At 53.9% G+C, this 25,947-nt stretch overlaps 11 protein-coding genes and 2 non-coding genes across 13 annotated transcripts; 8 read left to right on the top strand and 5 right to left on the bottom strand.

The window, feature by feature from the left end:
* Nucleotides 1–2,132: 2,132 nt before the first annotated feature.
* Nucleotides 2,133–4,505, top strand: VTJ04DRAFT_1285 (uncharacterized protein; the record flags this gene model as incomplete). The annotated part of the gene is made up of 3 exons (XM_069358956.1): nucleotides 2,133–2,157; nucleotides 2,227–2,969; nucleotides 3,036–4,505. The coding sequence occupies 3 exons, from the start codon at nucleotides 2,133–2,135 to the stop codon at nucleotides 4,503–4,505; spliced, it is 2,238 nt and encodes a 745-aa protein (XP_069223894.1).
* Nucleotides 4,506–6,421: 1,916 nt separating this feature from the next.
* Nucleotides 6,422–6,811, top strand: VTJ04DRAFT_1284 (uncharacterized protein; the record flags this gene model as incomplete). Its single annotated transcript, XM_069358955.1, has 1 exon — nucleotides 6,422–6,811. One exon carries the CDS (start codon nucleotides 6,422–6,424, stop codon nucleotides 6,809–6,811), a length of 390 nt encoding a protein of 129 aa, XP_069223893.1.
* Nucleotides 6,812–7,645: 834 nt separating this feature from the next.
* On the top strand, nucleotides 7,646–9,505 carry VTJ04DRAFT_1283 (uncharacterized protein; the record flags this gene model as incomplete). The annotated part of the gene is made up of 4 exons (XM_069358954.1): nucleotides 7,646–7,947; nucleotides 8,002–8,200; nucleotides 8,262–8,465; nucleotides 8,534–9,505. 4 exons carry the CDS (start codon nucleotides 7,646–7,648, stop codon nucleotides 9,503–9,505), a joined length of 1,677 nt encoding a protein of 558 aa, XP_069223892.1.
* Nucleotides 9,506–10,106: 601 nt separating this feature from the next.
* On the top strand, nucleotides 10,107–10,178 carry VTJ04DRAFT_t20. The gene has a single exon. It is a non-coding gene; the product is annotated as a tRNA-Thr (tRNA).
* A 2,781-nt stretch (nucleotides 10,179–12,959) lies between these two features.
* Nucleotides 12,960–13,769, bottom strand: VTJ04DRAFT_1282 (uncharacterized protein; the record flags this gene model as incomplete). Its single annotated transcript, XM_069358953.1, has 3 exons — nucleotides 12,960–13,315; nucleotides 13,395–13,628; nucleotides 13,700–13,769. The coding sequence occupies 3 exons, from the start codon at nucleotides 13,767–13,769 to the stop codon at nucleotides 12,960–12,962; spliced, it is 660 nt and encodes a 219-aa protein (XP_069223891.1).
* Nucleotides 13,770–14,290: 521 nt separating this feature from the next.
* Nucleotides 14,291–15,186, top strand: VTJ04DRAFT_1281 (uncharacterized protein; the record flags this gene model as incomplete). Its single annotated transcript, XM_069358952.1, has 2 exons — nucleotides 14,291–14,313; nucleotides 14,367–15,186. 2 exons carry the CDS (start codon nucleotides 14,291–14,293, stop codon nucleotides 15,184–15,186), a joined length of 843 nt encoding a protein of 280 aa, XP_069223890.1.
* Nucleotides 15,187–15,322: 136 nt separating this feature from the next.
* Nucleotides 15,323–17,725, bottom strand: VTJ04DRAFT_1280 (uncharacterized protein; the record flags this gene model as incomplete). Its single annotated transcript, XM_069358951.1, has 6 exons — nucleotides 15,323–15,781; nucleotides 15,880–16,468; nucleotides 16,528–16,835; nucleotides 16,918–17,184; nucleotides 17,268–17,569; nucleotides 17,674–17,725. The coding sequence occupies 6 exons, from the start codon at nucleotides 17,723–17,725 to the stop codon at nucleotides 15,323–15,325; spliced, it is 1,977 nt and encodes a 658-aa protein (XP_069223889.1).
* A 954-nt stretch (nucleotides 17,726–18,679) lies between these two features.
* Nucleotides 18,680–19,569, top strand: VTJ04DRAFT_1279 (uncharacterized protein; the record flags this gene model as incomplete). The annotated part of the gene is made up of 4 exons (XM_069358949.1): nucleotides 18,680–18,699; nucleotides 18,987–19,191; nucleotides 19,271–19,473; nucleotides 19,521–19,569. 4 exons carry the CDS (start codon nucleotides 18,680–18,682, stop codon nucleotides 19,567–19,569), a joined length of 477 nt encoding a protein of 158 aa, XP_069223888.1.
* Nucleotides 19,570–19,586: 17 nt separating this feature from the next.
* VTJ04DRAFT_1278 (uncharacterized protein) lies at nucleotides 19,587–20,962 on the bottom strand (the record flags this gene model as incomplete). Its single annotated transcript, XM_069358948.1, has 3 exons — nucleotides 19,587–19,674; nucleotides 19,727–20,787; nucleotides 20,930–20,962. 3 exons carry the CDS (start codon nucleotides 20,960–20,962, stop codon nucleotides 19,587–19,589), a joined length of 1,182 nt encoding a protein of 393 aa, XP_069223887.1.
* An 862-nt stretch (nucleotides 20,963–21,824) lies between these two features.
* VTJ04DRAFT_t7 lies at nucleotides 21,825–21,924 on the bottom strand. The gene has a single exon. It is a non-coding gene; the product is annotated as a tRNA-Lys (tRNA).
* Nucleotides 21,925–22,186: 262 nt separating this feature from the next.
* VTJ04DRAFT_1277 (uncharacterized protein) lies at nucleotides 22,187–23,347 on the bottom strand (the record flags this gene model as incomplete). The annotated part of the gene is made up of 3 exons (XM_069358947.1): nucleotides 22,187–22,417; nucleotides 22,489–23,272; nucleotides 23,337–23,347. The coding sequence occupies 3 exons, from the start codon at nucleotides 23,345–23,347 to the stop codon at nucleotides 22,187–22,189; spliced, it is 1,026 nt and encodes a 341-aa protein (XP_069223886.1).
* Nucleotides 23,348–24,386: 1,039 nt separating this feature from the next.
* Nucleotides 24,387–25,443, top strand: VTJ04DRAFT_1276 (uncharacterized protein; the record flags this gene model as incomplete). Its single annotated transcript, XM_069358946.1, has 3 exons — nucleotides 24,387–24,438; nucleotides 24,496–24,649; nucleotides 24,708–25,443. The coding sequence occupies 3 exons, from the start codon at nucleotides 24,387–24,389 to the stop codon at nucleotides 25,441–25,443; spliced, it is 942 nt and encodes a 313-aa protein (XP_069223885.1).
* A 269-nt stretch (nucleotides 25,444–25,712) lies between these two features.
* VTJ04DRAFT_1275 (uncharacterized protein) lies at nucleotides 25,713–25,937 on the top strand (the record flags this gene model as incomplete). Its single annotated transcript, XM_069358945.1, has 1 exon — nucleotides 25,713–25,937. One exon carries the CDS (start codon nucleotides 25,713–25,715, stop codon nucleotides 25,935–25,937), a length of 225 nt encoding a protein of 74 aa, XP_069223884.1.
* Nucleotides 25,938–25,947: the final 10 nt, after the last annotated feature.

The raw sequence follows: 25,947 nt of genomic DNA, 5'->3' as shown, positions 1-25,947 counted from the left end.
AAGCTTCGGCATGAGGCCGCCATGAGTTGTACGAACCAAGATCATCTTTGGGGATGATCATATTCATGACACGCTGTGTTGTGCTGCCCACCTGGGGTCTTGTTGGGACGGAAGCATCACTCTATTCTGACAATATCCCGAGATACGGTCACACTTTCACAAACCAAGCGCGTGGTTAGTTTGTAGGAGAGATGTGAGGAGAGAGTCACACCTATGGACTTACTTCGCAGTCACTAGCCCATTGACCTCGAGACATAATTTATGTGCGTGCTGGATATTCTCGGAGATACAGCTATGCTGCGTGATGTGAAAGCAAGACGGAACTCGTCGATCGTGGATGAATGCAGCTCGGGTGTCTGCTGGGGCGCCAATAGGTGGCTATTCCGCTACTGCGTAAAGTGCATATCCATACCCCCGTTCCTGGCACCTCGGAGTCGTGAACGGAGATACCTCGATCATGACTTCAGATCATGCAGATCTGCAATCACTCTAGCATGGGCGGGCGGGTAAGCGTCATTCTGAAGCCCGGCACCGGATCATAAGATCGATCTGTTGCACGACCTTCAATAAATGATGCTGGGGGATCCGAGAAACTGGGACAAACCGCAGCCGTGGTGGGTGGAGTGGTCATACAAACCGCATGGAGAAACCTCCTCAGTGTTTGTGTGTGGCCTTGCGCCGGGTCCTAGGAAAGATAGGTATTCCAGATAAGGTACCTGCGATGACTGTTCCTCGTTCCAAGCCCGTAGAATTTCGGAGACGGCGCATCTGGGCAGAGATATGGTGGCAATGGTTTTATTAATCTGATCCAGCAAACCAGGCAGGGTCTCCTCCAGAGAGGTGTTGCTGTGGAGCGAAGCTGCTCTCATGCGGGTACCCGCAAGTCTCGTCCGAAGCTCATCCTGTACGGAGTATGTTGGCGGACAGGTGCAGAAAGGGCTGCGAGTCTTAGGTACGCTAACACTGTAGACATGCCATGGGATTACAAAAAAAACCATTGGGATCGACTCGAGAAGAGAAACATTGCCATGTGGTTTGAGCCCACGTGAAATTGATCACTTCATGTGTCTTGTTCACCATCTCAGTTTGTTTGGGTTGGCGCATCGGGAATGGCAGCAAGCTCCCCTGCCAAGACGGGAACCAAGATCGCCAAGATGGATTCAGGTCAGGGGTCCATTAAGTATGTTACTGGGTTCAATCCGCCAGCCGGAGTTACGGATACTTCCTTCGCGACGTCAGGATCGGTGCGGTTTACACTGCTCCCGCCATTCTTTTCCTCGTCATGGGTAGTCGCCGCACCCTTCCCGATTCCCAGAACGCTCACCGCCTGAAGGGCCCTCCACATCGAAGACCGTTGTACATAGCACCAGCAGCGTCCCGATTATGCAGGATATCTGCGTCAATCGCCGCATTATCTCGGCTGGGTGCGGGTAATGGCTGTACGTATGCCGCAGAACTCGGGGCCAAATCGGCAAGTGCATACGAGTCTATGCCACGTAAGTTATGACTTGAGGAGGCAAGATGTTGGGATGTTGGGATGTCGTCTACCTATCCGCTCCTGGCAGCGAACTGAACGAGGGTGGTCCAAACTCAGCTCTCAACCCTACCCCTAACCCTGGAAAGTTTGGGGCCCGGACCCCGCACAAGACCAGCCGTTTCGGTGCGGACCCAAGCAACAAACTCCTTGGTGTTGGACGTTGTCGCCGGGGTTCTTCAACACCATCTCACCCCAACTCCGTTCTCCCAAGAGTCCTGTCCTCCGATCTTGGACACTGGCGAAGCGCATCAGGACTCGAAAGGTACGGCGACCTCCTCCTGTCTCAAAATGTCCATGATCCAACAGGACAACAAGATTACCGTCTGCATGTTGAGTCAGCGCACTCTTGGAATAAGATCGCATCGGCCGAGATGATTTCTTGGCTACCTTTCTGTCCGTTTTCTGTGTTTCCTACCTATTCTCGTGTCTCTGTGCTTGTGCTGTGCGTCCTGGACACCGTCTGCACCAAACCGGGGCTGATTGACCAAGCACCAACTCGCAGACCCCGAGCCCACGGTCCAGGACAGGGCAGTTCGAAGAACAGCATCCTACACTTGACCTGCGGTTGTGGAGTGCCCCAGTCTCAACATCTACAATGTCTAAGAGCGTTTGCATCGTCGGTGAGTGGACATGGCTCAAGAATCTCGTGACTACAACTCCACCCCGGCGCTGACATAGGCTGTTGTCAGGTGCTGGACCTTCCGGCCTCGTGGCGGCCAAATCATTACTTCACGATGCCCCTCAGGGTATGTTCGATGTGACTGTCTTTGACTCTCAGTCTCGAATTGGCGGACTTTGGCCTTCACACAAAGCCGATAATGCCGGTCTTGTCCATCCCCGCATGGTCGCCAACCAGAGCAAGCACACGGTCCAGTTTAGCGACCTCGCATGGCCCCAGGACTCGCCTCAACTACCCCGGGCATGGCAAGTTGGCGAATACCTTGCTCGATATAGAGATCGGTATTGTTCTGGTGCCAAGCTAAAACTTGGGACTCGCGTTGAAAAGGCCGAACCCCTGAGCCCGGTTGGAGATGACTCAGCATCGCAGAAGCAAAGCTGGCGGGTTCAAACAAGTTCCGGCCATGGGGAAACCAACGAGGAGTCGTTTGACTATCTCCTTGTTGCTTCGGGCTTCTTTGGTCGGCCTGCATTACCCAGCCTAGCGGGAGATCACCCCGATCTCCCAGTGATCCATAGTAGCCAGTACCGTGATCTAGCATCTCTTCTTGGCAAGACGGGAAGTCGGGGTACCAAGATTCTTGTTGTCGGTGGACAGATGTCTGGAGTTGAGATCGCAGGCACCATTGCTTCCCATCTTTCGTCGGCCACTCATTCCCCTGGTCCAAGTCCAATCGCCAACCCGGACAATTATACCATCCACCACCTCATCCAGCGTCCTGCATGGGTGTTCCCACTCCATACTTCCCCAAAGGTATGAACAATGCTCATGTGTAATTTACTGCCTAGTCGTTCATGAGATTGCTGACCCAGTTCCTAGCCCACCACCTCTGCACCGCCTTTCCTTCCCCTCGATTTGGGGTCCAACAACCTCGCCAACAGACCTCATCCCCTGACCAACACCCAGGGTCATATTACGCCAGAGGCTGCTAAACGTGTCCATGGCATCTATCAGACGTCCCTTGGTACTGATCAAGCCATCTTCTCATCTTCCGTGGCCATCAATGGCGAAGAGACAGAAAACCCACCATATCTGGCTGTTAGCGACTACTACATGGACTTTGTTCGATCTGGGCTTATCACCGTCTCCCGCGGCCGGCTTGCCAGAGTTTCGGGTAATGTGGCTACAGTGGCCCAGCCGGATAGTACGATCGCTGATGTTGCGGCTGTGGTTCTGGCGACTGGCTTTGAGGCGGCGTCTTCACTCTCCTTCCTCCCCAAGTCCATTCAGGAAACGCTCTCCATCGACCCCTCGGATCTCAACAACACCGTAGCTCTTGCCTTCCATGGCACACACCATCCAAGCATCCCAAATCTCGGCTTCGTCGGTTTCTACAGGTCGCCCTACTGGGGTATCATGGAAATGCAGGCACGATTCCTCGCGAGCCTATGGGCATCTGGTGGCCGATCCTCACCATCCCTCTCCCCTGCCATGCGGGATGCTCTGGCCAAAGACGACACCATCGAGCGGACACTCCGTTTGCGCACCGATCCCCGAATGTCCCAGTTTCCGATGGGAGACTATGCCTGGCTGATGCAGGAGTTTGCCGCCGCACTCGAGCTTCCGCGTTCACCTTGCCCAGCCGACATGCCGCTGGTTCCTCCATTCAACAAACCCATGGACATCCTCACCCCGGCTCGCTATGTCTCCAAGTCTGCCACCGAGGAGCAGCTTACTGAGGCGCGCCTTTCGCTCTCCCAAACAGAAACCGTAGCCCGACAAGGCCTGACCACCTCCCGGTTCGTCGCCCGAGCCGTTTTCCGCTCCTTGCTCGGCGAGTGGAAGCTGGATCGCCGAATCTCTAGCCGCTTGCCCAGCCACCCCAGTGGCTTCTTCCGCGGCACCGCAAAGTTTCTGCTCCGTGAAGGCACGCGCGACGGGCGCGAGGCAAGGTTTGATGCCAGCCCGGATCCGGGTTGGGAGTACCTGTACGTGGAGGAGGGCGATTTCGAGGCAGACAATGGGCTGAGCTTCCGCGCCACGAGGAGGTATGTGTGGAGGTATGATGAGGAGAGGGATAAGTTGAGTGTGTGGTTCGTGAAGACAGATGACCAGAAGAGGGCGGATTATTTGTTCCATGAGGTGGAGTTTGTTGTTCCGCCGCCCGAAGTGGAAGAGGATGCCAGGGACGGCTGGGAAGCAAATGCCGGGCATTTATGCATTGACGACTTTTATGACGTCAAATACCTCTTTCACTTCAAGGCTGTGAACATCACCAACTGGAGCCTTGGGTACACGGTGAAGGGTCCTAAGAAGGATTACACTATCGATGGCAGATATCGGCGGTGATGGTTTCGCCAGACTAGTTAAGTGTTACCATCAACCCTCCACGTCAAAGTCTTGCGCTTGAAAGGGGGTCAGAACGGGACGAGAGAGACCTCCGCTCAGCCGAGCACACAGAGATGTGTCCTAGACAATATGATACAGGTTCGTCACAAGCCATTGATGGCAGAAAATCCGCTTTTCCCACCACAAACACACAGCACACAGTCATCCTGAATGCCTGTAGCATCTCGCAGGCACCTGCCTTCACGTCTGGTGAAGAGGATCTGAGACATCAGGCAACACAATCTGGTTGTTGCTCCCGCTAACTGAATGTCTGTGTTAAGTCAATCAGGACGTGCTGCCAAGAGATGGCTCAGGTGGAACGGAGCTAGGGTGCACGGGAACACAGCCTGGTTGTACTGCATTTTGTTTAACGCAAGGGGATTTCCTTGGCCCATCGGTTGATGAAGCAACACTTCCCAAAACGACAAGTATGGACTTGGCTGTGTGAGGTCCGGGCACTTCCTGAACTCGTGGTCCCAATACCCTTTCCAAAAGTCTACCTAGTCTAAAGTGGCCGTTGTCTGCATTGTCTTGAACTGCAATGCAAAGGTCAATCGCTCGCCTAGAGAGAGACACTTCAGAGACCGAGGCAACCCGCAGTGTTTCAAGCATGACAAACAACGAGACCCCAAGAGACAAACGAAATAAAGCAAAACTACTGTGTAGTAGTGGACGGCAGGTTGCTGGAGCTGGGGATGCAAGTGTCCGTGGCATGTGCACCACGCGTCCAGAAACGACACACAATTGTCCAAGGCGACTGCCGTCATTGGCCAGCGACATTGTTGCTGCGGGTAGCCCAAACCCATGCTTCCGAGATGGGATTTGGTTCGGAAGGACGGCTAAAGCAGACTCAGGGAATGGTCCGAATGGCTTGACTCAGCCAGCTCCATGCTAGTTCTGCCTTCTGACCTCACCTCTTTAAACCTAGGTACGTACTCGTAGAGGCCTGAGCAGGTAGCTCCGTCACGAATACGTTGGTAATACAGAAAACGTCATTTTGCATTGTCCCAGTTTTGTGAGGCTGGAGAATAGGGTCGACACTCTGAGAGTGATCGTCTCATCTTCGGCACAAGCCGTCTTGATATCGAGCTGGTAATGGCAAGTGGCGACTGGATGGCCCAGTAACATCAAATCGATCCCAGCACCTGTCCTTGCTGATCTAGACTGAACGCGTTCAGTCCAGGCATGCTCCATCGATGGATGGTGAGGATAGCTGCATGTGATCCGACGGAATGAGGGGTGTTTGACCATAATCCTTGATCTTTTCTGTATGGTCCTCGAATATTTTGGACTTGTAATTGGACTGTGAGGCAGGTTCACTCTGGCCTCTACGGCTACGGCTTGTTTATGAGCTTATCAGCATTGTCTACCTAACTATCCCAGGTCTCCGATGTGGCGTGGCTCTGCGCAAACGCGTACGTAGCTATTGCAAAAGCACATCCATGTGATGATACCGTCTGTTTGACCTCGAAGTGTCTGCTTGTTGTTGTTCACTGCTCTCCTGATTCCAGGGACAATCCATAACTCGAGAGATCCCACATCCTGTTCAGAACTAATGGACTCAAGAGCCGAACATCCGTGCGGCAGTCATCATCTCGAGCGTCGCGCCCCTCAAGAAAACTGGGGATTTCTATGATCTCACCTTACACTCACCCTCGATCTAGTTCTGAGATCACCAACGAACTCACGGCCACATGGTGGCACCGTCTGACTTCCCAATCTCCCAGCGACGACGACCCGGAGGTCTCTATCACGAAACGGTGGGCTAGCGTGCTTTGACAGACAAATATCGCATCCCCGGGTTCAAAGGTCCGGAGGAGCTTAAGCATTATGCAATATATATGTACGTTGCCTGACAAACACTTTCTTTCTCAACTATGGGAATGGGCATTTTGATCACCGCAAAGAGTCATCTCTGCACCAGATCCCCTTGGCAAGGTGCAGCAGAACCGCAGCTCCCAGTCTCACAAGATATCCCCAAGCCGGTCGTGGCCCTCCCCTCACCCAATCAAGTCCTGCTCGATGCCGTCAGGCCTTTGGAGTGGCACAGGCAATCTCACAAGGCGGAGGACGAAGACATGCCGCAGTCTCGCCACTGCAAGCTGCAGGCACTGGAGGCGTGGAAGGCCGGTCAGGGATTTTATGCACCTCGGGGCTTCACAGTCCGACGGCATGCCTTCACTCGACGTCGACTTTACATAGACTTGCCCAGGGACCTAACGAGGGTGACTTATAAGGCTGGTTCGGTTGGGGAGTCAGCATCATGACCTCAGCCATCCACATGCCTGTGCCGTCAGCCTGCATCCTCTCCGCCATCCATGTCACGGAGCCTGAGCCGAAACACCTGCTGCTGTGCTCCTCGAGTTCGCTATCCTTGTCCTTTCTCGAGCTCCCAAGTCCTTTGGGCTTTTGGGTCATCATTCCGAGTCATCTTACCTGTACTGGTGTCTGGGATCGAGATCTAGCGAGGCTGGAACTCCCTTTCATCTGATATCACTAACAAACCTCGGACCATAGACACCGGATCAATATTTTGTTGTGCTGGCCGGGTGACGGTCGCATGATAGCAAGCCGGTGGTGTTCTGCGAGGTCCATTGCAAGACGCAAGCCCTCAGAAATCACGGCCCCTACTGGCAGAGAAACCCAAGTTTCGTCCCAACCTTCACCATCCTCGTTCCTACCAACAAAGGCCTCTTCTTACTTTCTCGAACACCGACCCCATCACCGACCCTGACACGTGACAACAACAGCAAGAAAGTCTTCCAGGTAACCGTTTCGTTCTCAACCATCACCTCACCAACCTTTTGTCGAATCACTTTGTGATTTCGCCGACACGAAACACCCTTCCGCTTCTCCATTTGGCCAATATTCTCACCCACCTGGCTCGCAATCGAGTGCCAGCCTGTCCTCTGCTAGGGCAACGGCGCCAGGTGGTTTCCTGCCCTTGGCCCGACCCTCCGCCTTTCCACGGCAATCATTCAGAGGTCGAAGAAACTTCGCGTTCGGCGAGACCGACTTTTTAATCCTCCAGTGAAGACGCCCGCGAAAAGTCCATTGTTCGACTCACGGAGTGTACCAAACCACATTTTGCGACTTTCAAGATGGCTGAGGATCCAACTCCCTTACCCGAAGCTCAGGGCAGCACCATGGGTATGACCATCCAGCAACGCGACACCATCGAGAATGTTGAGAGGGCAGGTGCTGTTGTGAGTATGCTCAGCATCTGCCTCATCATCGCGGCATATGGCCTCTTCAAGCGCGTGCGAACTCTCCCGAACACCTTCATCCTCTGCGCATCGATTGCGAATCTCGGGGCCAGCATTGCCTGTCTGATCGGGTACGCTGGAATCATTGCGGGTCTGGATTCGGCTCTCTGCCAAACCCAGGCATTCATGCTGGAGATGTACGTAACAACTTTCGTGTAATGAGAGACGCAGGTGACTGACGGTTTACGCAGGTTCATGCAGTCAGATCCATGGTGGTCGTTTGCCATGGCGGTTAACGTCTACATGGTGTTCTTCATGGGCTATCCTACCGTCAATTTTCGCAGACACATCTGGATCTACTGCGTGCTCTGCTTTGGCATCCCGGCAATTCCAGCGTTTATCTGTCTTCTGTACGCGCTCAACGGAAAAAGGATCTACGGAAACGCGACGGTAAGCATCTATGGCCTACCAGGCATGTGGACTCCTGGAGCTGACCCTGTCCCCTCCGTAGCTGTGGTGCTGGATCGATGACGACTACAACCAGCTTCGGATCTTGACCTACTATCTTCCGATCTGGTTCTGTATCTTTATGAGTGCTATTATCTACATCGCTGTGGGATACCGGGTCTTCCATCGGCGAAATCAGCTCAAACACTTGACGATGAGCAATCCGGTTCCAGAATCATCCACGGAGCATCCAAGCTCGGTCGAAAAGGTATGTCACTTCCCTTCACTGCTGCTATTCCATTTTCCGGGAAGGTGCTGACGGCCACGCCGCCTCAGAGGGGCCAACCTTACGGAATGGTCACGACCGAGGTCAGGGTCACCACCGCGGAGTGTGCATCAAACCCGTCGCCGCCGTCCACCCCGTCAGGATCCATCGAGCCCGTCCTTCAGAAGCCTGGGCCGAACACACACTTACATGACCCTTGGAGTACGCCGGATGATGACGCAGACTTAATGGTGGGTACAAGCCAGCACCACCACTTTCCGCAGCACCATTATACCATCACCTCGACCATTTCATCAGCTGGCCCAACCTCATTCTCCCACCCTAACAGTGCGCAAAGCAACCTCAGACGTCCTACTGGACAATTCCGCGGCACACAGCTGCTATCTCCGACTAGCCCACTTCCCTCCAGTCCTTCTCAGCTAGAGACAGAGTCCAACTTCTTCGCCCCTGTTGTGCGCTCATGGCGTCACTTCCGTTCCAAGCTGGCAAACCTCGACCCCATCAAGCTCAGCTACCTGCGAACGTCCTTTCTGTTCGCGATCTCTATTCTTGTCACCTGGACACCGAGCAGCATCAACCGGATGCACTCGGTAATCCACCCGCACCTTCCAATCAGTTACGCACTGAACCTCGCAGCTTCAGTCGTCCTGCCGCTGCAGGGACTCTGGAATGCAATAATCATGTTTGCGACAACATGGACGACGCTTAAAGAGGAGATCTCAGACTTGATGGCGAAGCTGACTGGGCGTAAAACGAGGAGGGACAGCGAAAAGAAGCCTCAAGTGGATGTGGCCTTGCCCGGGATGGCGGTACCTAGGAGGCCCTCCCGACCTCTCGATGGTGGGCTGGATTTGGAAGTTGGACCTAACAACGATGACATCGACGACCAACCCCTCCCGGCCATGAGCTCGGCTCTTACGCAGACCGATTCAAGGAGGTCGTCAACACGCGAGTTACCGCCCTTGTCGCGGTCCGCAACGAGTATGCGGAATATTCGGGTGATCAAGAGCAGTGACCTGTGAAGGCGAGCAAGCTGGGAGGAATGGTGTGTAATTGGTGTTACGCTTGAGAGTGGTTATTTTTCGATCTTGCTAATTTCTGTTTCACATGTTGTTCTGGTTTTGTTGATTCTGCTCACTGATCTCCGGTTCTGGGACGAGCACGGGATGCATGCCAAGCCGATGATTTATGGGTGGTAAACGATACCCTCAATGGAAGAGAGTGTGTTTTCTTGTTGTCTAGTTCCTTTCATCACATTTGTTTGCTGCAGTATTTCGTGTGTGATGAACCACCGCCTGGCACTGGATGTCAGATTTATAGTGCTCTTCATGATTCTTGCCAGTTGTCTCAGCGACGGGGTTAATGTTTACATTGGGAAGGGGCGTGCCAAGATCACCAAACATCTGGCAAGGGAGAGGACCAAATGCGCAAGGCACAGATCACGGGGATAAATGAATCAAAAGTCTTTTCTGGGAAGCTCTCAGATGTTCCAGCAATACACTCTTCCCTAGGGTTGCCATGATCGCTTGATGTTTCATGGGAACTCCTCCCCCCACCGGGAGCAGCTGCCGGGGTCGCGGAGAGGTGGATCATGAGCCAAGAGACTAAGGCCCATCTGCGACAGCCCGCATGGCTCAGTGGTAGAGCGTGTCACTAGTAATGACAAGGTCGTCAGTTCGATTCTGGCTGTGGGCAAAGCAGTTCTATTTATCTTTTGGCCATTATTTTTGGTGGTTATCATGATTTGTTTTTCCTACAGATGATGTTTTGGGGTAGACTTACAGGGGAGGTCTTGCTTCCGGAAAGCCTGCCGCAGCAGTCAAAGAAAGTCCAAAGTACAATATATATGCTTATTCCTGAATCAGGACGTCATCTTGCATACCTAGACATTTAACAAGCAATGAATCGTACTTGTACACAAGCCACAGGCGAACATTGCCTGTGTGAAACAAGGGACCAAGGAACAGCATCACCACCTGTTGTTCAGCTGGACAAGAAACGTGCTCATCTCCGCCACAGAGCAAACAACCCCAGCGCCGCCTATCCGCTCAACTCCGGTTATGTAGTCATACCACTCTCAGCATTACAACGAAGCCAGGAAAAGGCATGTTCGTGTGATGTCAACCATGCCCAGATACCAGGTGTTTGGTTCTCACATACGATGATGGTTACCTGACGCAATGACTGCCGGATCTCACGGAGCACGAAGGCGCAGGAAACCGAAGGTGCAAACCGCCGACTAAACCCAGATCCTCATCAAAAACGAACTCCTTATTCTTAGGCTGGAGTTCCCCCGTGTGGCAACCATCATCGTTGGTATCTTGAGCGAGTCCTATTGAGTCCTTGGAATCTTGTCATACATTGAGTCTTCTTCCTGTGGACGAGCCACCAAGGTGGCTGCCATTAAGACGGACGGGAAAACATTACACAACGCCAGACCATGGCAAACGGATGCCTGCGTGTAATATTGAAGATGGGGAAGACCAAGAAGTTCAATCAGATTAAAGGTGTCATGGGCTTTGTATGCCATTGACTCACCGATATCTGGCCTTTGTTCATCCTAATGAGACCTTGCATATGATTCACACTCCCTCATCCCCTATGGATAGGACATTCATGAACTAAGACTCTCATAAACAATACCCTATTGACATACCAAATAAACTGGGGCCGGAGAGGGAAGATTGTGATGCCGGGGAGCAGCTACAAATCGTCCAGTAATCACAGCAGAGAACGCAGACTCAGGTAAATTTATCCATATGTGCTCTGCCTCCAAGCTTCTCTGCCTGCCGTGCCCTCTCAGAACTATGTAACAGATAACTACGTGACAGATCGTGTTAGGCATACACGTGGTGACACTTCCTAAGTGAGGCAACATACAACTGGGCACGACCTCTTCCACACAAGTGAAGAGTCCAGGACAACTCATAGTTTCTGTCAAGCACAAACATATACACAACAGTTTCACCAACACCACTTGTGTGCCTAAGCATATTATTCCCTCCGGGCTACAGAGCAGAGCCTCACCCCGGTGACATCAATCCGGACACAAAGTATCGCCATGGGATTATGTTCAACACCAAAGTACCAGTCACCTTGGCTGAGCACATACCAGATATATATGTGATATGATTCATGATATCACCAAGACGGCGGACAACTTATAAGGTAGTCCCCGACAACAATCGGGTACTTGTCCAGGAGGCATATCCGGATCTCGGGTCCTTCACCGTTGTCAAAGTAAGCTCGATGACATGTGAAGGCATGGCACAGAGTCTAGAAATCCTGCAAACTCCCCGTGTACAAAAACGTGCAGGAGCCCCGGCAATGGAACTGTATCACCACGGGAAGGGAGTGACGAAGATGAGTTGACAAAGCTGATGGGAAAACAAGAAGCAAACGGGCACCAGCGATAGCTATGAGTCGTCGAGCACGGGGCAGATGGCATCGTTGAGGCATAAAAGGGCGGTAGTTCCGTCAGTGGGAAGTGAGATGGTAGTTCCTAGAGCTACGTCAGGTTAACTCCTCTTGAATTGTCGACTTTCGCCGGCGATATTTACTCGCATCACATTGTCTGCACTAATCGTCCATCTCTACAAGTTTCCTGGTATTTGCCAAGAGACAGTCCATCTACTCCACAAACGTAAGCATAGACCTTGGAGATCTATCGTACAAAGGCTCTTCTTCGGTCCTTTCACTTATTATCCCTCTCAAACTCCAGACGTCTCAGTTTCCCTCATAATTTTTAAACCACCAAACTAACCTCCACCTCAACAGCAGCTAAGACTCTAAACCTTTCCCTCTCCTTCATCATGCCACGCGACCACCAGCCCAGTTACCCAAGCCAGAAGACTTCCACGTCCACGGCTGCTCCTCCACCAAGCAGTACGGGCGCGACGGTCAGCTCGTCTGGTACATACCGAGAAGGTGGATCCTCTTCATCCCTCCCGTATGCCTCACCACCGACCTCTCCACTCAGCGGAGGAGGGAGCGCGGGAAGCTCGGGTCGCAACAGCGCCACCCAGCCCCTGACCGCGAGCAACGTGAGCAACACGGCGAATTATTATGAACAACGGCGGCGACAGCTGGATAGGACTGGAGCGGCCTCCTCGACTTCAAGCGGTGCGACAAGGCAGAGTAATATCCAAAACACTTTGGATATGGCGAAGAGGCAGTTTGGGGGCAGTTGAGTGGATGTCGTCATCTTTGGCGATGGGGACAAATGTGGCCTTGATCGAAGGTTGTGGTGGGCATGAATGAGAAGAGGTGAGAGGTTAATGGCCTGATGATATTAAAGGGTTCTTATCTGATTTTACATGCTCCAAACAGTCCAAGTCAATGCCATGTCTTCGGAAGATGGATTTCGGAAGGTTGCGAAGAGCTTACTCAAGAGTTGCCCTGAGGCACCAGATGAATCTTCAAACTTATGGAACAAAACTATTGATCTTGTAATTTTCTACCCGGCGACAACATCCATCATAACCTGTCTTCTGGCTTCTTCCAACCAAAGATGACACCCGCTTCGGCGATGGCGCCCCGGATCGTATCGACAAGGGCCTTCGCCATGCCTTGGTTCCTCCTCTTGCCAGTGCTATCCACCACCGATGATGAGGGTTCACTCCCCATGGTGGGGAGAACATTGTCGCTCGCGGACAAGCTGACGAAGAGGCAGAAGGGCACTAGCCAGACACACAGGCCAAAATAAGAGGCAATTTCGGAAAACGAAGGCATGTCGGTAGGAGTATCGTAGTACGAGGACATATTCTGGTAGGCGCGCTCCTGGTGGGACGAGAAATGCTTAAACCACACATAATGGTTGAGGAGAACGAGCACTGTGGAAGACAGTAGGGTGAGTAAGTGCTGGCAGACATAGACATGAGGGGTCAACAAGGCAAGGGCAAGGGCACGTACCACACGACGTCAGAAACAGAGGGTCGCTCAACTTCACAAAGGGGAAGCGACGCATATTTCCCAGGTAGATGAAGTGGGAGAAGATTCCGAGGAAGGTAGGGAGGAACGGGAACCGGTCGACGAGGCAGAGGAGGAGTTGCAGGATCATGATGGAGTAGATGAGCTTTGTCAGGAAGCGCTTGGCCATAACTGTGTGCTCCTCAACTAGTTCTGATAGGTAGTAGAGACCCGAAGCTAGAAACGACGGCGATACGTCAGCAACACATGAAAGGATCAGTGATTGCACCTCTGAAACCAAGACGCACCTATGGCCAACGTCATGAAGCAGAAGCCCACAATGGACCCCAGGTACCCGACGAGAGGTAAAATCCACATGGTTGCGGTTGTGTTTGAGGGCTGGTGCTACTGGGATATCTGCCGAAGCATTCCAACTGGGTCTTGATGTTGAGCGCGGCCGAGAGGAGTATCAAAATGAGGTGTTGTTCGTCTGGGGTTTGCCTTGGATGTCACATGAAAGCTGCAGCGTGGCCGATTGACAATGCAGGGCTTGGCTGACGCTTGTTTGAGCCGCAGAACGCGAAAGACCACCCCACCCGACCTTGTAGGTGGGGCGAATTGATAAGATTAGATAACAGATAAAGCTCTCACCGCCCGCACAATCCCAGATTTTTGGTGGACCTCGCAACGTCCCCAAGACGCATGCAGATAGCAGACAAGGAGCCACGGGCAGACAGGATTGAGATTCAACTTTATTGTTGCCCGGAAATCTCGATTCGAGGCACTTTTAGTTGCACCAAAGCCTCACACTCAGATCTGTTTCTGGACTTTTCGACAGTGCAAGTCGCCTTGACCACTCCCACGCCACACCAGAGATTGGAATCCTCCAACGGATCACCATGTCACGCCCTGAGGATACATTGTATGTTCTCTTGTTATTGTGGTGCCAACCATCTGTGTACTGACACCTCACAGACAGGCCGACGTCCACTACAACGATGTCGAAGCCCGGAAGTACACCACCAGCTCTCGAATCCAAAACATCCAGGCTGCCATGACCAGGCGAGCCCTCGAATTGCTTGACCTTAAGTCGCCAAGTTTGATCCTCGATGTTGGTTGCGGCAGTGGCCTCTCCGGCGAAATACTCTCTTCCGTTCCGCCAGAGGAAGGTGGTCCTCACGTTTGGGTCGGCATGGACATTAGCCCGTCAATGCTTGACGTGGCTCTCCAACGAGACGTTGAGGGCGACCTCCTCCTTTCCGACATTGGTCAGGGTGTTCCCTTTCGGCCAGGCACTTTCGATGCAGCAATCAGCATCAGCGCCATTCAATGGCTGTGCAATGCCGAGAACAGCGACACCTCCCCTGCTGGCCGCCTCACCCGCTTCTTCAACGGGCTGTACGCAGCTCTCAAGCGTGGTGGCAGGGCTGTGTGCCAGTTCTACCCGAAGAACGACGTTCAGAAGCAGATGATCACCTCTGCTGCCGTCAAGGCCGGCTTTGGCGCCGGTCTCCTCGAGGATGACCCGGATACCAAAAACGTCAAGGTCTATCTCGTTCTAACCGTTGGCAACACGGCCGTCGCCGCCAAGGGTGGTGATATCACTGGCGTTGTCGAAGGCATGGACAACGTTGAGATCCACGACAACCGCAAAAAGGCGAAGAGCGGGAAGGGCGAGATCAAGAAGGGCAGCAAGGCTTGGATCATCAAGAAAAAGGAACAAATGGAACGCAAGGGCAAGATCGTCAAGGCAACATCTAAGTATACGGGCAGGAAACGGAGACCTCAATTCTGATTCTGATATATGGAAGGCGTTCTGGTCTGGCATTCTGGTTCTAGGAAAACTCATGATACCCATCCTTTCAGGTTTCATCACTACTGTTGCCCTCGAGGCTTTGTCATCATCCACCGTCATGCCGAACTTGGTTCCTCTAAGCCTCCTCGCCCGTCCCGATACCTCCGGCCCTGTCTTCGGTAATTTCAGGCCACACGGTGTACTCTGAGTCATAATGCGGGATGCCCTGATCATCAATGGTCACCTTGGTCGATACCACGCTGACCTTCAACCCAGGCACCGCCGCAGCGTCGACTTCCACATGACTCTCCGACAACGCCACACGCCCCAACAACTTCTCTTTGAGGTACGGCACGACGTGTTCAGGTTCCAGGCTCGTGAGCCCATCCCCATTCACGATGTCTTGAAGTAGGGCCGAGGTCAGCGGGACGACACCGCGCACCACCAGCCCGCCCTCGGCGTCGGCCTTGCACTTGGCGCATTCGTCAGGATCTCGCTCCAACACATCCACGCGTCCAACGATGTTGAACTCCAAGTCCCAGCGCGCCGGGTCCGAGGCATCATGATCACCAAGGAATACCGCCGTGTAGAAGGACTGACCCAGGCCATGTTTGATTGCCCGCACGTTGACCACCCATTCGGTGTAGGTATTGTTGGGTGCAAGATGGCGGAGGGAAATGGGAATAGGGCCACCTTGAATTTGTCAGCTTGAAGAAGCTTGAAGAAGTACGGAGGGAAAAAGAAAGATAACTTGCCGTCCTGCATTTCGTCGTCGAGCTTAGGCACGCCTACCGGCTTCAAAGGCTTCTCCCCGCCAGGGGCGGCAATAATGCCCCTGGTATCGACTCCAAAGGGGGGCTTTTCCTCAGCAGCACCCTTGTCCGCTGCGACGCCCGATTGATCTTCGTCTGGCTTTCCGCTCGCCAGCTTCTTGGATAACTTTGCCATGTCCTTTTCATGTTCCTCGCGCCGGTTCGCCAAGTTATTGGCCACGAAATCCACGAACACATTGCCATACTGGATGTAGAGTTCCCCGACGATGAAAGTATGGTACCGGGGAATGTTGAAGGCATAGAGCCATGACTGTGTTTCCGGGTACGCGTATCCGAGCTTGCGTGTATCTGTCAGTCGAGCGAAGGTCCAGTAGTCCTGAGTTTTGTTGTCCCAGAATGGCTTGAGTGGTGTGTTTTGGTTCAGTGCCCTCGGGTCGTTCAGATCCTGTTCGCCAATCACAGAAATCGGGTTCAGAGCTTCCCAGATGGCGAACAAGCGGTCGACATTGCTTTGCATCATTGTCAGCCTCCGGGCACTTTTCTCCCTGCTGACAAGGGGAACACTCACGCGTGATGGAGCCAGAAGAAGGGATCAAACGCCGCCGCATTGAAATTGTTCATGTGTCCCCCAGAGCCACCGACAGCGCTGTGAACCAAGTCGTGAATGTTCTCAAGACTATTATACCCCTGACGAACATTGGGGTTCCAGACATTGTTTCTGAAGGCGCTGAAGTCAGTTTCCGACAGCAATAACGTCATCAGATTGCTGCGCACTGAGCTCAGGACGTTATTCAGGGCCGGTGCCACCGCATCGTCCTGCGAGACGCGAGTGGTGGGGTGCGGGCGTCGCACTGTTGTCTTGTAATTCGTGCCCCACTAAGCAACATACCGTCAGTTCGACGTTGATATGATCTACGGAGGGATTTCCAGCATCCTGAAGGCACATGGAACAACATACCGTGCCGAGCTCCTGTCGCCGATCCTGGGGGAACTGGTAGTTGTACAAGGGGTTGTCCACCGCTTTGCGGACGCCATCCACATCGGCCACAGTGATTGAAGGCCGCGTGAAGATTGCCGGGAATACGAAATCTTCTTCCTCCGGCGACCTAAGCGCCCAGTCAAAGTACGGGATGCGAAAGTCCTTCGCGGCCTCAACATATCGGTCACGTAGCTCGCCCTCGGGAAACTCTTGGGCAACGTTCTGGACGATATCGTATAGGGCTTGCTACACCGGATCGTATTAGTGTGTTGATGCGGACAATACCAACGAAAACGAAGACATCTTGAATAGCAACAACTAGGACGTACCTCATACAGGGCAAGATACGGTCGATGCCAGGGGCCGAAGATGATGGATGAGTGCGGGCAGTACCCATTTCCGGTAGGCCAGTCAGGCCAGACAGTGACGTCGACCCTGCCCGTCCCAAGGCCTGGCAGCCCGTGGATACCAGCAATCTGGTAGTACGAGGTCAGGAGGCTCGCATCTTGGGCATAGAACCTCTTCAAGCCGAGAATGTACAAGTCGAACTTCTCCGGACGGCGCAGCTGGAGCCAGCGAATGTTATAGCGGATCGGCACCGGTCTGATCCTGTCGTCCTCGTCGTTGTCGGCTGGACAATAATACAGGGGTGTCTGTTATTACGACGTCCCAATTGACACAGAAATGGGATAGAGAACAATGGGAGGAGATGTCGGGAGGGGAAGACGGTCTTACTCGAGAAAACAGGCAGTCCGTTGACGGTTACTCTTCCCGGTTTATCACCCATGGCTATACACCTGGGACCTTTTGCGACCCTGCCTTGCGTTTATGAGCGTGATTGAGGGTCCAGTTGTGCTTCAATCGTATTCCCCTAAGCTTGCTGGAAGGGCAGAAGAACGAGCTCAGACGACCGCCATTGCTGCCTTTATACACCCCGAATCCTCCATAACTCCCCATTACCTTGACTTGCACCGCATCTCGGGCGCCGAGAATGAGTTCAATGGTCTACTCGAGTAACTAGTCAATGGCCTGTCACTCAAGCTGAAGTCAAATTCCTGCATCGCTGATGCAAGTCCCGGGGCCATTACCCATTAGACGGGCCAGCCTAGAACCCCATTGCAGCACGAGACATGCTTTCGACCCGGGACTGACGGCTTGTCAGCCAGCGACACATCCAATCTATCACGTCCTTGGCATGTTAACCCTCTCCTGGCTGACAGTGATGTGCTCGGTGACAATGCCGCATGTTCCGGAGCTAGATCCGAGTTGCGGGGTGTGAACTGTCATTCATCACTCTGTTGGTCACTCTCCTGCCATGCTAGATCGAGAGGGGCTATGGGCTTGACACAGGAAGTATGGGGACTCTCTCAGCTCCCATGTAGCCAAGAACATCTCTCCTTCGGCCCTAAGCGCCTCCATGCGCGCTCACGGACAAACAACATCTCGTCTCGTTGGCGCTCTTGGAATAATGATACCTCTCGGGATACCGCATCAAGCAAAGCACATTCACGGTCCATGGTGCAATTGCTGAATGATGTGCTCGTCACCTTCTAGTGTGCTTTGACGAATCGATTACTGAGAGGGGCTTGGTCTAGTTTTCTCCAAACAAGCGCTTGAGGCGCCCCAATAATACCGGGTCGAGACCCATGATGTGCATCCGGTTTGTTAAGAGCGTGGGATTGGACAGCTTACGGTTGAGAGAAGGGAACCGATGACGACCGCTAGAGGTAATTTATCACCGATGATTCAACACGTCCTTGGGTAAGATTGTGGTCATTATGTTGGGCCAGGACAAGAACGCGATCATTAGATCGACAAGTTAAGGATGGCGAAGCCAACTGTATCAGAGCGATATGGAGGTTGGACTCTGTTATACTCCTTGAGAACCAAACTTCGCCATATACTTTAGTACAAGAGCAACGGTGATTGCTGAGTTCCCGTACCTTCACGCATCACACCAGTTGCTGGTATTGAGCGATCCATGAGCATAGGACGTTGCCTGGCTGGAAACAATGCCCGCTGGCTCCGATTGTGGGGTCTCGGGCCAGCCGGTCGGGTCGGGTCCACATCGGGTCCACTTCTGAGAGTTCCGGCGAAAGTGGGTCTCCTCGGAGCGTAGCGGCACGGAAGGGCCGGGCACGGGCGAAAACCCTGATCCAAGAGCGGAACGATCGGAAATCGATCGGTCCATGGACCGACAATCTTGAAGCCAGCAAAGAACCTGAGGAAAACTGCAATATTTCTCACCAGAAGGTTTGTCTGGGTTGAGGTTAAGACATGACTTCGGTACAAAGCAGCATACTGAAGAAGTCGTCAACACAAAGGAAAAAAGATTGATACCAGGCCCCCCTCAGCGCCATCGAATATATACACAGAGACAGAGACATACATGCCATCTAGAGTAACTCTCGCCTCTCCCCACTCCCGTCATCTTTCACATCACTGGCCCTCGCTATCCCGTTTATCCAGCCCCATTCTCATCTACACAATTTATGCGTGCGATGCACTGATGACACGCACGTGTCGCTCACCACAGTCATTCAGTGGCGACGGTAGGTACCAGAAAGCCGGTTTCTCAGTAGAAATGACGGCTCTGGTTATGTTCAAGCGCCGCGGTCCGGGTTCGATTAAGGACACGTCGGAGTCAGTTAAAGGGCCTTCTCCATCGACTCGAGGATAGCGCGGGTGAACTCCTGGTTGGTGGCCTGGCCGCCCATATCGCGGGTGCGGACCTTGCTGTAATAGGTGTCAGTCACTGGCTCGGTTTGAGAATTGACGACGCACTTACCCTTGGGCAATGACATCATAAACGGCGTTGGAGATGCGGTTGGCATGGTCGTCGAGGCCGAGGTGGCGGAGCAGCATGGTACCGCTGAGGAGGAGGGCAGTGGGGTTGGCCTGGTCCTTGCCCTTGATATCAAGACCGACGTGGCGGCAGCCAGGCTCAAAGACGGCGACATCACGACCCATGTTGCAGCCAGGGACGACACCCGGACCACCGACCAGAGCGGCAGCAATGTTGGACAGGATACCGCCGTACAGGTTGGGCATGACCATGACATCGAACTGCTGGGGCTTGCTGACGCACTGCATGGAGGCGTTGTCGACGATCATGTCGTTGCACTCGAGCTGGGGGTAGTCCTTGGCGAGGCGCTGGAAGGTGCCGCGGAAGAGACCATCGGCAAGCTTCATGATGTTGGCCTTGTGGATGCAAGTAACCTTCTTACGGTTGTTGGCCAGGGCGAAGCTGAAGGCGAACTTGGCGATGCGCTCCGACTTGGCGCGGGTAATAATCTTGAGGGACTCAACGACGCCCGGTACGCTCTGGTGCTCCAGGCCGCTGTACTCGCCCTCGGTGTTCTCACGGATGATGCAAAGGTCGACATTCTCGTGGCGGGTCTTGAGGCCGGGAATGTTCTTGACAAGAGAGATAGAGGCGTAGATGTCGAGCTCCTGACGCAAGGCGACGTTGAAGCTCTGGTGGCCGGAGCGGCTGATGGGGGTGTGGAGGATACCCTTCAGGCCAAGCTTGTTCCTCCTCAGCGAGGCGACGGCCTCCTGGAACTTCTCCTCGGTCCGGCCCGACGGAGCATCCTCGAGACCGGAAACCTCGACCTGCTCCCAAGTGATGGGAACATTGTCGGCCTTGAAGACCGTCTTGACGCTCTCGGCAACCTCAGCGCCGATACCGTCGCCCGGAATCAGCGTGACGGTGTACTTGCCACCATACTTGGTGGGCTTGAAGATATCAGAGTGGATGGTGGTCTGGGAGGGGGCGTCGGTGATGCTTGCGAAGGTGCGGGCGGCGTTCAAGCGGTGCTGGGGCTGGGCAGCTACCCTCAGCAGGTTCTGGAAGGGAAAAGGTCTTGTCAGTCGTACTCCGCGACGTTATCGAAGAATATTTTGCGGATAGGATCTGGGTTGTTGTCGGCTGCGGGGATGCTGGACGATTTAGGCAAGCGGCGGGTCGCAAACCACTGCGGGAACTTACCTGGGCAGCACGGGCAGAGTTCCTGGACAACATGGTGGGCAATTGGCACGCAGGAGTCTGGATACGAGCAGACGAGACGGCCGAGCTGGTGGAGGATTATTTTTTTCAAAGGAGGGAAGAGGACGAGCGGAGGCCGAAACGTGGTGTTGTTGCAGGTTGCAAAGAGCAAATGCCGCAGGAAACACCAACCACAAAATGCAAATGCTGAGGCTCCAGGCCGTGCTTTCTGCCTTCCTTGTTGGTCCCAGCGAGGTCTTTTCCCGTCTCCATCTTCCCGGAAGAGTGGGGTCCCCGGGAGCGAAGCCTGCAACGCTAAACCCGGTTGGGCTAGCGCCGTGGGCTGCCGACCTGTGACGTCTGTCCTTGCGCGGGCAGCAGCGGGCAACGATGGTTTCAAGCACCTGAAGGTGCTTTTCCCTAGTGCTGTGTGCGGGACGTTGGCATCTTATCAGCGGAGCGGAATTTTCCAGTTTGGTCATCACATGAAGTGAACACAACTGACTTCACCAACCTCCGGGTTCCACCTAGCTACGTACCTCAGGGTAGTACATATGTGAGTGAACGCCTTGAATAACATTTCACAAGCCTGTTCTCTCTTGATCATCTTGTTTTGTGCTCTTCATCACGAAACGGTTTGCTCGGCCAGACTGGAGACTCACATGCCAAACCCACGAAACCCCCGAGCTTGGCAACTCTGACGCCTGCACAAACCAGAGATGCCCACACAAAAATACATAAGCATCGAATTGTGATATCTATGAGGACACTCAGGGGAGTCGGTATGCTCAAGAATTTTTGGCACTTTAAAAGCAACTTGCATGCCAAAGACTAGATTGAGCAACACCAGCATTGTCTCACAAAACGCGAAAAAGAAAGGCATCGCGGCCGGGAATTGAGCCCGACGTGGGGGTCGAACCCACAACCTTGAGATGACGGAGATCTAGAGAAGAACCCTCTTTAAGAGTCTCACGCTCTACCGATTGAGCTAGCCGGGCCTGGCTAGTTGGAATGGTGGAATTGTGGCGTCCGGCAAGATCTTTTCTGTGGGAAGCCGGGCAGTGCAGCGACGACAAGCCAATTTGTGGCCGGAAAGTCGGAACGGAGATGGAGACACTAAGGAGATGGGGAAACATGGATCAAGGGTGGATATATGGATGAAATACAGCGTGGGAACACGGCATGAAGGTTCCCTTATAGGTTTGCCTCATCTCTTGGAGCCATATGCCTTCACCAACCTGATATTCGACAGGGTGTCGATTACAAGGTTTTGAACTCGGTGTCCCTCCTGAACTTCCAAACACCATCAACGGAAATCAAGTCATACCCCAAGACTCCCTCGATCAACGACACCAGCATGGGCGACGTAATGGTGAAGGGGCTTGTACTCCTCCCATACCCAGACGGGTCCCCAGTCCTGAGGGTCAATCTGTCAAACATCTCACCCAGCCCAAAGGCACACTGGTGAAGCTTAATGTTCACCGCGGGAGGCTGCCATACCGACGGGTCAGTAACCGAGTCTCAGCTTCAGGGTCTTCATAGTATCCATGACAAACACCTACATTGCGCGTGTCGTTGTGGTTGGTCCGGCACCACTTCCTGAGGTACTCGGCAAGCACCGTGAGCGTCGGGCTGTGGCTGCACTGCAGCTCGATCATGTCACCCCCGTGGCTTAACGTCAAGTAGTAGGGCGGCTTGAGCAGCAAGTCATCCGGCCTCGGGAGGGATGCCACATCGGGCAGGAACTCGACCTTATTCCGTGCCGCCGCCAGGCTGGGAGGACCACGGATCACCACTTCGGCCTGGCCAGTCTTCCCCGGAACGACGTCGACTCCCTCCCAATCATCCGCGACCTTGCTCTCCGCCGCCGGCGTCGCCGTCTGGGGTTTCTTGGGCTGTTCAAAGCACGCGAGCAGCCCACCCCTGAACGCCGGGAACAGCTCAGCTGGTTGGAGGACCCGTCTCTTGGGCAAGGTGATCACGAAGCCCTTCCGCTCCTCGGACCATGACGTACTGGCTTGCTGGTCCGGGGAGGAGGCGACCTCGACATAGGCGCGCAGCCGGACAGGAACCTTCTCGAGCACCTGTTCGGTCCAGGCCTCGTTGGCCGAGTCGTCGAGAAGCTCAGACATGCTCTTGGCCCAGACTTGCACACACCCTGCCACCACTATTACAAGGTTGGCCTTATCCTCATAGAAGGGGTCGAGCTCGGCCACCAGGAGAGGCCATTCCGGGTCGATGGCCACCTCATGGCCTAGCAGCTCCTGGAGACTGTGTAGGGTATTTTGGAGGGGACTGTCTGCCTTGGTCCAGTTGTCCCGGATCGCGACTTGGGCCTTGAGCGGTCTGTGAGGACCAACAGTCAGTATCGCCAAGAATAAAATATGTGAGAGGGGGAGTTGCTGCCTACAGGGACGGCATGATTGGAAACGGAATCTGCCTTTGCGGGGCGGGATAGTGTTCGGTGGTCGAACGAGTTCAGGGGGAGCACACAGAGGCGTCGGTTGAGAAGCGCACAACAAGCACGGGTCCGTGATCTCTCAAACACTTGCGGCCTGCGCGCATCTCATCCCTTTAATCTGGCTCACCTCTGCCATGGTATCCATGTGTCATGGACCGCACGCCAGGCCGCTGTGCAGCCTATTAATCCCTGAATTTGGGTTCGCGAGGCGCAGAGCTGAAGGCGGGGGCATCTCTTGGCAGGGGAACCAAACCGCCTCGCAAGGCGGACTTGATGTGAATGAATCTCGGTTCCCCGCACGGAATGTCAAGACGGCATCAAGGTTTTAACCTTATTTTTGAGGTAGAGTGTCATTGCTTGGGTTGTCAACCTTGTTGACTTCAGTTTCAACAGGGGTTCTGCTGATCTTGACACACACCGTTGACACCGTTGATCGCATTGGCAGCGGAGGTTTCCGTCTCGGCTCCCTTTTGCTATGCAAGCCACATCCTACACCATCCCATCCTCGCTCATTCTTCCCGCAACTTGACAAGCTTGGAGTTTCAAAGCTGTACAAGTCTCAGGGCTGGATCTCCACCTCCGCAGCGGTGAGCCGCTTTTGGCATTCGCCCAACCCTTCGCCGAGAGAACGAGGCAGACAACTCCTCTCTCGAGCGTCATGATGCTGGACTATCCGCTTGGGATTGCCTGTCTAGTCAAGCATCGCGAGGGCCAAGGTGAAGGAGACGGCTCCAAATTGCAGGCATCCACGGTTCCTTGGAGATGATCTAGGATTGCACCTGTTCATGTCTGGATAATGCGATAGACCGTATAGCTTGCCTGAGGTTGACATAGCACGGTGACTGGAACTCGTGTATATAAGGGGGACGATCAGTTGTTGAGAGATCCACCAACATCCATCCAACAAGTCCTCATCCACCAGTCTCTGATCACCAATCCAATCTCTTCAACGCTCATCTTCACCAACCAAGCTCTTCACTTCAGCCTCTAGTCATCAAAATGACCCGCCTTCCTCCCGCCGAGAAGCTCCCTCTTGCTCTCCGCAAGAACGGTGAGTCTACATCTTGCAACTCTTATGCTCTGACAGGCCATGTCTAACCTCTACCAGTTCGTGACGAGTGGGATGCCAACAAGGCCGACCTTGAGGGTCAGCTCACGGAGCTCCTGGGCACCCAATGGACCGTCGAGGTTGATCCTCTTGCCCTGTGGCCCTACCACAACGATGGCTGGGCCAAGGAGAACCTGGGCAGCTGCATTAAGGCGTATGTGACAGAGATCTCCCGAGACCACCCAGATAAGATCACTAACCTCTCCACTCAGCTACGTCAACGGCGCCATCTACCAGCTCAAGTACCAGACCGACAAGCACGGCGACTCCCTCAAGAACGAGATCAACACCCTCGCCTCGGCCCACGTCCTGACCATCGACTTCGACGAGGAGGGCAAGGTCAGCTCGGGCGGCGGCGGCGTCGACATCAAGGACGGCAAGCTCGTCATCCTCTTCACCGAGGGCAGCTTGGGCGTCAACACCGACTACTGCCTCGAGGACGCCAAGCTGGTCAAGGCGCTCAACGCCGCCCCGCCGACCGACGAGCTCAAGTACTCGTTCCTGGTGCGCAAGGGCATCCGCGAGGACTGGGACGCCAAGATTGGCGAGGTGCGCGACAAGATCGCCGCGATGCTCGGCAAGTCCGCCGACGAGGTCGTCCTCGAGCCCAACTTTGACGCCGTCTTTGAGCGCCTGACCCGCGCGACCGAGAACAAGGAGTACGTTTACGTGCAGGACTGGCAGCGCAACCTTGCGTCCTTCATCTTTGGCTACTTTGACGCCCTGCGCAGCGAGCTGGAGAAGCTCAAGGTGGGCGAGGACGAGCTCGTCACCGAGGGCCTTCTGGAGGCTGTCGAGAAGAACACGTACGCCTTCCGCCTGGTTGAGTCGCTCGACACGTACAACGATGTGAAGATCGAGGACGGCGTTCTGTATCTGGAGACGACCCCCGAGAATTTCGGCGTGAACCAGGGCGATATTGCCAAGAAGCTAATGGATAGGCTTTAAGGGGCTACAGAGGGTGGCGGAAGACTAGGATCTTCGAGGAGAGTCATGGGGGACCAGGAAGATATAGCTGAAGTCATGGATTGAACAAAGGAATCAATGTGTGTTCGGTAGTATAGCTACCATGTCTCAAATGGAACTCTTTGGGCTTGCGGTCATCTGGGCATTGCCCTTCATGGCATTTTGTGGGTTAGTCAGTAAGACGAAACTGGAGACATCGACATGATGCTTGATATAATAACAACTCAGTTGTGATCTAAGTACCAGTTCGCATGTCCACCGATGCCATGACACTACTCGCTCCTGACGATCGATCATCATTCAGCGACATCATTGCGTATTATTCTGGACACAACCAATTGATGATACCCATGACTAAACCTCGCAGAACGAACCTCCCAGAGCAAAACAGAAATCCAGGCCTGCCCTTCATCATAACTGCCACAAGAACCAACACCACAACCCACTGTACCCGCTTTGTAACATCTTCCCCATGAGCGCCACAGG

This window comes from Mycothermus thermophilus (genome assembly GCF_041956435.1).
Source record: "Mycothermus thermophilus strain CBS 625.91 unplaced genomic scaffold VTJ04scaffold_1, whole genome shotgun sequence".
Taxonomy (NCBI): Eukaryota; Fungi; Ascomycota; class Sordariomycetes; order Sordariales; family Chaetomiaceae; genus Mycothermus; species Mycothermus thermophilus.
The sequence above is the reverse complement of the archived record's forward strand: the minus strand, read 5'-3'. Positions and strand labels throughout refer to the sequence as shown.